This window comes from Tubulanus polymorphus, chromosome 4 (assembly GCF_964204645.1).
Source record: "Tubulanus polymorphus chromosome 4, tnTubPoly1.2, whole genome shotgun sequence".
Lineage (NCBI taxonomy): Eukaryota > Metazoa > Nemertea > Palaeonemertea > Tubulaniformes > Tubulanidae > Tubulanus > Tubulanus polymorphus.
This window is the reverse complement of record NC_134028.1, coordinates 22,799,449-22,809,717: the sequence shown is the minus strand read 5'-3', so window position 1 is coordinate 22,809,717 and position 10,269 is coordinate 22,799,449. Positions and strand designations below refer to the sequence as shown.

Sequence of the window (10,269 nt, the reverse complement as noted above, 5' to 3'; positions counted from 1 at the left end):
ATGGCGGCCTCCGTGGATTTCGTTTTTCTGCTGTTTTTGTCGTTATTTTTGTCAATATTATCGGCGATATCAGGTATGTCAATTTGCGAAGTTATATTTTTCTAATAGACATCATCCGTTCGCCGGTCACAGATGCGGTGTTGAGTTTTTGAAATGCATTGTTTCAGTGAAATTAAGCTTAAACCACGTAGTTTAGTACAAGAGAAGTATCACTACTACTTGCGTCGAATATAATGGGAATTAGTTAGTTACCCAATCGTTGGTGGTAAGCGTTTTATAATCGGATGGGCTTATACCAACGTTTGTAAAAATATTTGATCGTGAAACTAAACCACAGATAGGTTACTGACTAACAGCTGACGAGCGTGAAGTTACATAATTTTCATCAATTTAAATTCTTCACTTTCAGCCTATTTTTTAATTCTGATTAATAAATTCATCGATTGATTTAATTACAGCTTCCAATTACCAATCAGGCACTGTTTATATTACCAAAGACAAGCAGGCGAAATTTGTGCCGGGAAAACTAGATAAAGTGAACGGCGCGGCTTATGGGATCTACAACGACACCCTGTCTACCACAGGATGGGGCGTCTTAGATATTAAAGCTGGCTATGCCACGGCAGATATAGACAATAATCTATTGATGTATGCGGCCGGATATTTAGAAGGAGTTTTGACAAATAAGTAAGTCTTTGCTTCGGATCTAGTGCTTAAAGTCCGACTAAACCACAGTCTGTTTGCTGAGTAAAATGTGGTCCATTTACTTGACACTTAAACACAGTTTAGTTACTGACTAAACCCTGCAGTCCAGTTACTGACTTAAATTTTCAACCAATACCTGCTTGATATGAAATATAGTTTGCACATTATAAGGCAAAAGAATGATACCTTGTTTCTCCTTATCGGCTGGGTTATTTTTGTAAATCGCAATAGAATTTGTAATCACTTCATTTCTATAGCTGCTGGGTCTGTTTTGGTTAACTTGATCGTGATTATAAAAAAAAATAATGTATAGGGTAGATAGGTGGCCGGTCGGGTCAAGTTTTAAGCTCAGCAGAAAGGAGAAACACGGTACTGGTATCAATTTTTTAAACCTTATATCATCTCTTAATGATCAACAGTTCCAGTGACATGAGATCTGCTAAATATCATAGACTCCAGCAATCTTTCATTTCTTTATTCAGGAGAATTTATCAGCATTATCAAAACGTATACAACACGATGGTTGGAAATATCAGTCCTGAACTGAAAAAGAAAACAGTGGATTTTTATGCCGAACAGGAGAAATGGGCGTGGTATATGATTGACAAGATGACACCGGACGATCCGTTCTGGAGACATGTTGGTTACGTCATGAATCAAGAGTCCGGACTCTACGATGGCTACACGTTTGCATCTCACAATTCTAACATGGTAATTTTATTATTACCAGGAATTTTGAATCATCATAAATCCTTCCTTAATCGTAGCACAGAAGACAGTTGTATCTCGCAGAGCAGATCATGATCCAGATGATGATCATGATGCAGATCCTAAAATCATCGTGAAATATTTCGGACCTGATTTCTTCGACCTTTTCAGACGCTCGACAAATTCGCGATTCAGTTTTTGAATGGAGTCGGGGATTACATCGACATACGCCACGTACTCAACCCGGCAGGACGTCCGAACTGGAGGAATATGACTCATAAAGACGCGTTGAGAATGGTCAATTCTAATGGTCATTGTTCTGCTCTGATTAAGGTGCGTATTCACAACATTTAGGTCAAACCTTTTTTATTCAATACTTAACAGGGTCCCTACGACTCCTTGTAGTTAAGTTATGTAAAGGGTAGATAAGCGGCCGGCTGGGTCAACCTTTAAGCTCAGCAGACGGAAAAACAAGGCGTCTACTCTAATTGAAATATGTAAGTGAGGCTGAGGATACCTCGAAATTTGAAATTTTCTCCTTTAAAACTTCAAATATCCAGGAATGACCGATCGGTAGGGACCCTACTTAACTTCTCCTGGAAATAGAAGAAATATTCTTTCTACAAACAGCAAATTCTTCTTTTTTAGGTCACTGGTGCTTACGAAAATATATTCATGTCACATTCCAGTTGGTTTCTTTACGCGGCCACAATGCGCATTTACAAACATTACGATTTCAACTTGAAAGATTCGTACACTGTCGCGAAAACAATGTCATTTTCAAGCTATCCTGGTAATTTTTTACGAAACGATTCTAAACTCACAACAATGAGATAAGATTTGACTCAAACGTTAATGTGGAACATCGATGAGATGTATTGAATCTAATCTAATTTGTACAACGATTGTATTTAGGGTTTATTGAATCGCTGGATGATTTTTACTTGCTCGGAAGTCAAATGGTTATGATCCAAACAACGAATAACATGTTCAACAATGATCTCTATGAAACGGTAAAACCGACGACGTTGCTATCGTGGCAGCGAGTTCGAGTTGCTCATTTCATGGCAAACGACGGCCGACAATGGGGGAATTATTTCTCGATGTTTAATTCGGGTAAATCTTTTAAATTGTAACTTAAGAGCTGATGGAGATCATGTACGATGGGGCTTCATTGTGATGAACTCAGATATTTCTGATACAAAAAGCCGGACGAGATTTGATTAATTAAGTTTCTGCAGTTCATTCATTTTGCCCCATCGTCCCGAAATTTGCTTGCTGTCTCATAGTCGCTTTCCTGCAAGATATGAGGCAAGCGTTGCAGTGTACTGTAATAGGAATTGATTATTTGAATTTTCAGGAACGTATAACAATCAGTATATGATTGTTGATTTGAAGAAAATTAAACTCGGCGAGACAATCATGGACGGCGCTCTGTACGTCGTAGAACAAATACCAACTCTTGTAGTTTACAGAGATGAAACTAAAATTCTACGTGAAGGTCAGTACTACATTTGATAGTAGTCTGAATACCAGACATTGTTACAGTCCCTTACAGTTATTTGGGTAACAACAGCTTGATACCTCAATGCACTTGATAGATATTCTGCAGACAGGCAGACCCAGGGGGCCAGTTGCACGGACAAGCCTCGGATTTAAGACTAGTCGAAACCATCTTTTGGTCCTATAGCCAATCTAACAACTTTTGAGACCAATCTAAGTTCAGTTTGGTTCTATAAGCCAATCTAACAAATTAGGACCAGTCTTAGTTCATTTTAACTACCGGTTCAATCTAACTACCGGTACTAAAGATCAGCTCATATGTAGCCAAAGATTAACCCAGAACTGTTGAACTGGGTCTGAATGTTTCATCTTGATACTGTCGGATTGTATGAACCCTCTCCAACGGTTATTTTCCAGGGCATTGGCCGTCGTATAACGTTCCATTTTTCGAGACCGTTTACAATATGAGCGGTTACCCGGAGTTCGTTAAGATGCACGGATTAGATTCATCGTATCAGTTAGCTCCACGAGCGAAGATATTCCGTCGCGACGCTGGAGCCGTCAGAGATATGGAGTCGATGAAGAAAATAATGCGATACAATGGTTAGTAATGAAATTGAGACTTAACCCTTTCAGTGCTGACTAATTAATACCCTATAGTGCTGGAGATAATTTGAAAATTCTAAAAAATTCCACCCTAGTTTGTTAAATAACGGGAATATTACTATAGTGTGTCTACACTGCCGTGCGGTATATCGTTAGTTACTAGTATTTCACTATGTTTGACACGTGCTGCCATTTTTCAAGAGAGATAATTACTTATTACTATTTGCATCAATACACCGCAGTGCGGTGTACTAGCAAAGTCTATCACGGATTTATACACCGCACTGCGGTGTAGACGCACTGAAAGCCAGACCTGCGCTTTTAAGTGCCTTTTAATATGAAGACACTTTGTCCGCAAAAAGGACACAATTTTGCTATAATAGTTGTTTCGGTATTCTTTTACAGACTATGAAAACGACCCATATTCTGGGAAGAATCCTTGTAACACAATTTGTTGTCGTGCCGATCTCGATCCGGAAAAACCACGAGCAGACGGTTGCTATGATACAAAGGTATGTACATGAATTTCGAGGCAATAATGATGGTTGAAAGCTGTCGTTTGATCCAATCGGTAAATGGTTATTCCCCGGCCTTTACCCTGTAATCAGGAATTAAGAATTTTTGATCCTACTGATAAAATGCCCCGAGTGGTGCTCAGTGGGGCAAGGGATTAAAAAAGGAACAGTCAAAATAATGGAGTTTAGTTCTATTCTTTAGTCAAGTCGTCATTCTTCATCGCACCTAATCATAATTTGTTTTGTAAAACCTGTGACTTGCGATATCTAGTTTTCTCCCTAGAATAGAGTTATGCTGAAGAAAGATAAACTTGAATCGTGGTAAATGTGGTGATTTGTTATCTGAAATTTGTGACTTTCGACATTTATTTTTCTCCCTTTGAACGAGATTTTCTAGAAAATTGAGAAGGAATGAAAATGCTTTAAATCGCTAGGATGGTGTCGAGTCTAGGATGGCGATGTCACAGATGTAGCTTACGTTTTCCTCTATTTTCGATTTAGGTGTCCGATTATAAAATGGCTTTGAATCGTGAATCATTCGCAATCAATGGACCAACACGCGGCAACAAGTTAGAACCGTTCTCTTGGACTGCGAAATTTAAAGATTCACACCTCGGACTTCCACATACTTACGACTTTGACTTCGTTGAAATGAAGCCAATTCTATAAATATGTATCTCAAGTGGAACTGAATCTAGATTCTTACGTGGAACCATATCGTATTATAACTGAGATTTATAAAGTATTAAACCAACCAAAAGTGAGCAAAACTAAGAGACTGGATCCAGTTCCATGAATGAGTTTTCTCTTTCAATTACCTTAGAACCTGGCCTGAATGTGATCTACCCCTAAGGTTTGATCTTGATTGTGGGTGTGTGCGTGTGCGCGGGTGGGGTTTTTGATAGGGTTCAAGCATATATAAAAAATACTCATGAAGCGAAAACCTGAATCGTGTCCATCACAGGAGAAAATCAAACTGTATCATCGTTCTAATGGAATGATTTTGTATTGTTTTCAAGTTATGTAGTTGCCATACATATTGAATAGCTTTATACTATTGTAAGTAAAACAAATGACGTATTTACCAATCAACCTCTTTTGAATATCGTTAAACTACCTCGGGTGAGGAGTTCTGATGTCATTTGAGTAACTTAAACCAATGTGAATTATGGAATTTTGAGTTACTTTTACCGTCAAAGCTCGTTACAATACTACCATATGTAATAAATATCAAATGTATTATTGCAAACAATCCACTGCAATTCATTGACTTATATGATTTCAATAAAATTTACTCAGTCCTGTGGCTGGGGTTATAATGAGCTATGCCTGTATTCTATATTCTGGCATTTCACGATATTTTCAGCTAATAATTGCATGCATAAGCTGCAGATTAAGTGAAGTCGATTAAATTTCATGGCTTAATTGCCTAGAAGTACTTAAATCTATTATAATTCCTAGTCGGATGAAATTCTTTGGTATGTACATTTCTTGTTATCTCCGAATTTGGATCCTTTTTAGTTCAACAGGACAAACTAATTTCCAACTGCTGCAATAGATTTGTTTTATGCAGGTGTCAATGTGTGCATCCTGGGACCACCATCTTCTTTAATCCACTTTTGAAGTCTTGACAATCAGTTTTTGAAAGTGTGCTGATAAAACATCTGATGTCAGGTGTTTGATGTTCATTTTTTATTAGAAAATTCTTAGGTGAAGTACTTGTCACACGTGGAGTGTGGATGACAGATATTGGAAGAATAGTGATGAATGTCCAGGGGTCCAAGCTGCTCTGATCATAAGAACCTAGTCTATTGGATAACATAAATACACTCAAAACTAAGAAATTATTTCTTTGAAAATAGTTTATTTCAGTAGCTCTTAAACGTTATCCACTCGCATGATGAATATTTACAAATGTACAATACAGAGTAATGAATATATATATTATGACTAGATCTCAAGTTTATCACACTAGCATTCACAATTCTTAATATATTCCATCAGAAATTCTTGTCTTTTCGTCGCTTCAGTTTTTATGAATGCAGATATTTCCATCGTCAGTTTCATTGTATGTTATCCTTTAAAGAAAGAAGCAATCGGAATAAAGATTATTTGCATGTTATATTTTACCGAAAACTGTTGAGATTTTCTTCTTTTATTATCTCGCCACGTACTCACGGTTCTATTTGTTTATCGTTTCGACAGTATTCGTGTTCTGAATTTCGTTTAACTGTAAAAGTGTACGCAGTCCGTCGATTTCTGTGCGAAGTTTCTGATATTCCTGCGAAAGAAATGTCATAGATACACGAATTTGTGCAAGCGTATGAATAATAGGTGACCGTGATTTATTGTGCCGAATTATGCATTGACGAAAGGAGATGGTCACTTGCATACATATCCGATCAATCCCAGCTAATCTATGTACATGTATAATACAGATTCAGCTCCATAAACATACACATTTTCATCCAAATCTTTTTCCCTCCTCTCCAGAGATAATTTATCCAGTGGTTAAGGTAAATGAATATTTTCTAATGTATTTTCCTTCCTGGTAATGTGGCAATTAAGAGATCTGTTGATTTTGAAACAGGTCTTTATTCAGTCGGCTAAACGTTTTAAGTTACCTCGATACATTTCGGTAAAGTCTCGAACGCGGCTTCTTTACGTTTATTGTCTTCGTCGTTTTTCTGCGCCACGTCTGCCAACTGAGACCTCTTCGATTCCGGTAAACAGAAACCAACCGACTCGAACAGACTACGAAGATATCGATTGTATCCCTGTCAAAAGAAAAATTCATCTTTAACTTCAGGCTAATTCTGCCCGTCCCAGTTTGTCACGAGTTAGGCGAGGTTTTATGTACTTCAAAGAATAGCAGACGATTTACCTTTTTAGTAATAAGTTTTTCTGTGTATTCTCCTTCGATGTAGTCCCATTTTAATCGATTTTCTGGAGACAAGGTGGGATAAATGAGCATGGAATGATTGTGGCAGACGAGTGGTGTACGGAATACGAGTTCGTACTGACACGTTTTCGGTTCCGTCACTTTTGCCAGGACGTTCTTCTCCGCGCACACAAACAAAACCTAGAATCATGAAAACGAACGATGAACACGAGATGTTGACCTATGGATCCAAAAGATTTTCAACTTCCTGCGTACGCAATTTTAAGCATTATTACGTGATGATGAAATGCTATTTATATAGCGCCAATTTCACTGATTCAATGTTCAAAGGCGCTTTACAGTAATCCAGTTAGTAGGTATGTTTTAGTACCCGGTATTTTGAATTTTTCCAAATCGAGTTCAGGAATTTTTCCAAATCATGTACTCTTGATTTATGATGAATAAATGAATTTGAATTTTGATTAATGTTTTTGGGTAGAGAGCATTCCAAAGGGTGGGAGCAAGAAATGTGAAAGATCGTCTCCCAAAGGTACGAAGTCTATTGTTTGGTATAATATGATTCATCTCACAAGAAGGTGAATATGTATCATATCCGAACAATTGGCTCCTGTTTCCAAAACATTTTAAGCGTTTTCTTATAAAAGAAATTCAATTTCATTCGGAAAGTTAAAAAAGCAGCATCATTTTACATCTAATCCTAGGCTTCTTTTAACTACAATGAAATTCGGAATTCAGTCGTCCCAATTTGTCCGGATGCTTCACAGGTTATTTGTTGTACATAACTCACCCTGACAGACCGATGAACCAAACCGCATGCATCACCCTCCAACATTTTCATAGCAACAAATTTGTTGTCATCGATCTCCCATTCTTGCCAAACACTACAAAATAACAAATAGTATTGAGTCCAAAATTTCTAAAGCGAAGCTGGACCAAGGGCATCATTCTCAATGTCGTGGTTATAAGATCCTGGTTTTCAAAATTGGGATTACACAAGTTTCAGTAGATTTTCTGATTAACTTTCTGTCACGTACCCGAGTATGCCGCTGTAAGGATTCCAGCGTAAACTTTGTTCGTGTTGCGTAACGTTACTGAACGGACAAAATTCGTACTTATAACTGAAAACATATCAACAACATATCAGATGTCAGTTGTTTATCAATGGAAAACTGCAACACCACAACTATCCCAATATACGGCATTTTTAAACCAGTATTTGGTATAGTTTTCATTGATAATTGATATAAGAGAATGTTTATACAATTTCAATTGATGAAGAAATTGAACGCAGAAGACTGAGTTACTAACAAACCTGGTGGATCGTCATTTACCACATTGAAAAGTAGAATCCTCTATTGCTGCAGTGGCATTGGAAGGTTCCATAGTTTATGAAAATGAGTGCGATAGGTAGGTAGTTACTTACTCTTGTTCAATTTTACTGAAACACTTCCCTTGAAGGCGTTTTAGGTGAAGAGGGCCGCTGAAATTTGCTGGTTTTATTCTCATTCTTAGCGCGGGAGCTTGAGAAGCCATGTCGGGCATCTGATTGAAGTTTTGTATTCTGCAGAGAAAAAATGAATTTGACAAAAAAGGGCCGTTCGATTAAAACTGATGTTCAATCTAGTCTCACACTCAAATATTTCAAATCAAATCTTTAACCATATCTTTTTAAACGCACTTATTTCCCTTGATCTCATTATAAATTGTGCCATTTTGTTCAAACTGTTCCAATATTTCTGTACTGTCTTAATTATATTGTAATAGTACGATAACCACACTCAAACGTGGTGAACGGATAAAAAGATTAAAACCCACTATTTACTGATACAGTTTAAAAGAATTTAAAATCAAGAATTTATTCATTCGAACAATCTAAAATATATAATCAACACGACGTTTCGTTCTCACTCTAGAGATCATTGTCAGGTGTCACACCTAAATTCTTGATTTTAAATTCTTTTAATCTGTATTTGGTGGGTTTTAATCTTTTTATATTGTGATCATTGTAAAGCACAGTGAGCTGCGCTATGTAAAAGAAAATTATTATTATTATTATTATCATTAGTAGTCTGCCTATTAGCCTGTTCTTAGCGAAATGGGTGACCTAAATGATCTTTTGGTATTCAGACAATAGGATAGGCGCCGTGCATGATATTTGAAGAAGCGTTTACCCATGAACTGACTGTCCATCTATGATCTTCATGGTGACTTCTGAGCTGTAAACTGAAACAGACCAACACGAAGAAAGAAGAATTAGTTAACCATTCATGAAAGACTCGATTTTGTGTCCCACAATACTTTTCTGTTTATTTTCAATTCCCCGCATTGAACCCACAGCACAGGGGCTTGTCACGATTGCTGTGGATGGATGATACAAGTATCTGACGTAAGCTTATATAAAAAAGAATATATTCTTATTAATGTCTATTTCAACCTGACTTGAGAGCATTCCGGGTGGCCTAGCTTGCTCATTTTTGATAGTTCATACCTGATAAAGGTCTTAATAGGACCAGAAAGGACAGGCAGTCGACCTAAATCATCATTTTTAAATCCATTTCAAACTGTATTGAAGGATATGCAAAAAGTCTTCATTGAAAGGGGTTGAATGAAGAGAATTGACTCCATGATTTGAAAGTTTAACAATATGTTTCAAACCATTTTAACTTTCAAATCATGGAGTCTATTTCTTTAATTTAACCCCTTTCAGTGAAGACTTTTTGGATATCCTTCAATACAGTTTCAAATGGATTAAAAAATGATGATTTAGGTCGAATGCCAGTCCTTTCTGGTCCTATTAAGACCTTTATCAGGTATGTACTACCAAAACTGACTGAGCTAGGCCACCCGGAATGCTCTCAAGTCAGGTTGAAATAGACATTAGACAATCGACATCGTTAGTTAGTGTTGGGGTGGTGAATAAACCCTGTCCCAGGCTCTATTCAAAACCCTACAACTGCACAATACCACAATTTATCATTACACCCATCGATCAAATAATTAGGGCCTATTTACCTGCTGAAAGTAATATTCCACTTAAGACAACAAATATTACAAAATTCGTGGCAAAAAAATTCACTTTTATGGGCGCCGCCATTTTGTGATCATGTGGCTGGTTTGAGCTTGAATGAACCACCAATCACTTGCTTCATCCATCCATTCGACATAGACAGGTTGCCGGTGATAGTTGAAATTCAACAGGCAGGCAACCAGTCTAAGTTTAAACCGGTTAAATTTACAGTTTTTTTCTAACAAGTACAATTTGATGAAATTTAATTACGTGCATAAAGGGGAAGAAAATACGTTTTTAGTGTGGGGTTCATTGTCGCTGTT

The 10,269-nt window shown here is 37.2% G+C and overlaps 2 protein-coding genes across 3 annotated transcripts; one reads left to right on the top strand and one right to left on the bottom strand.

Annotated features, from left to right (window-relative positions):
* On the top strand, positions 1-5,832 carry LOC141904464 (phospholipase B-like 1). The gene is made up of 10 exons (XM_074793052.1): positions 1-73; positions 459-687; positions 1,188-1,416; positions 1,585-1,746; positions 2,062-2,206; positions 2,329-2,529; positions 2,774-2,914; positions 3,334-3,519; positions 3,928-4,034; positions 4,539-5,832. The coding sequence occupies exons 1-10, from the start codon at positions 1-3 to the stop codon at positions 4,704-4,706; spliced, it is 1,641 nt and encodes a 546-aa protein (XP_074649153.1). The 3' UTR covers positions 4,707-5,832.
* A 150-nt stretch (positions 5,833-5,982) lies between these two features.
* LOC141904780 (N-acetylglucosamine-1-phosphotransferase subunit gamma-like) lies at positions 5,983-10,045 on the bottom strand. 2 transcript variants are annotated; one of them, XM_074793441.1, is made up of 9 exons: positions 9,952-10,045; positions 9,111-9,162; positions 8,363-8,500; positions 7,974-8,057; positions 7,727-7,820; positions 6,922-7,119; positions 6,662-6,814; positions 6,216-6,318; positions 5,983-6,115 (listed from the first exon to the last, which is right to left on the bottom strand). In XM_074793441.1, exons 1-8 carry the CDS (start codon positions 10,031-10,033, stop codon positions 6,220-6,222), a joined length of 900 nt encoding a protein of 299 aa, XP_074649542.1. In that variant the 5' UTR covers positions 10,034-10,045; the 3' UTR covers positions 5,983-6,115; positions 6,216-6,219. The 2 variants fall into 2 exon arrangements, with proteins under 2 accessions (XP_074649542.1, XP_074649543.1); XM_074793442.1 differs by having other exon boundaries at positions 6,005-6,115; positions 6,212-6,318.
* Between the last annotated feature and the right edge of the window lie 224 nt (positions 10,046-10,269).

What these genes read in the sequence shown, in the direction of transcription:
- LOC141904464 (XM_074793052.1), top strand. Translation starts at nt 1, where the DNA reads ATGGCGGCCTCCGTGGATTTCGTTTTTCTGCTGTTTTTGTCGTTATTT. An exon ending in ATTGTTCTGCTCTGATTAAG is followed by an intron (nt 1,747 to 2,061) that starts GTGCGTATTCAC and finishes CTTCTTTTTTAG; the next exon opens with GTCACTGGTGCTTACGAAAA. An exon ending in GAAAATAATGCGATACAATG is followed by an intron (nt 3,520 to 3,927) that starts GTTAGTAATGAA and finishes ATTCTTTTACAG; the next exon opens with ACTATGAAAACGACCCATAT.
- LOC141904780 (XM_074793441.1), bottom strand. Translation starts at nt 10,033, where the DNA reads ATGGCGGCGCCCATAAAAGTGAATTTTTTTGCCACGAATTTTGTAATA. An exon ending in TGGTTCATCGGTCTGTCAGG is followed by an intron (nt 7,120 to 7,726) that starts GTGAGTTATGTA and finishes TCATGATTCTAG; the next exon opens with GTTTTGTTTGTGTGCGCGGA. An exon ending in AAAAACTTATTACTAAAAAG is followed by an intron (nt 6,815 to 6,921) that starts GTAAATCGTCTG and finishes TTCTTTTGACAG; the next exon opens with GGATACAATCGATATCTTCG.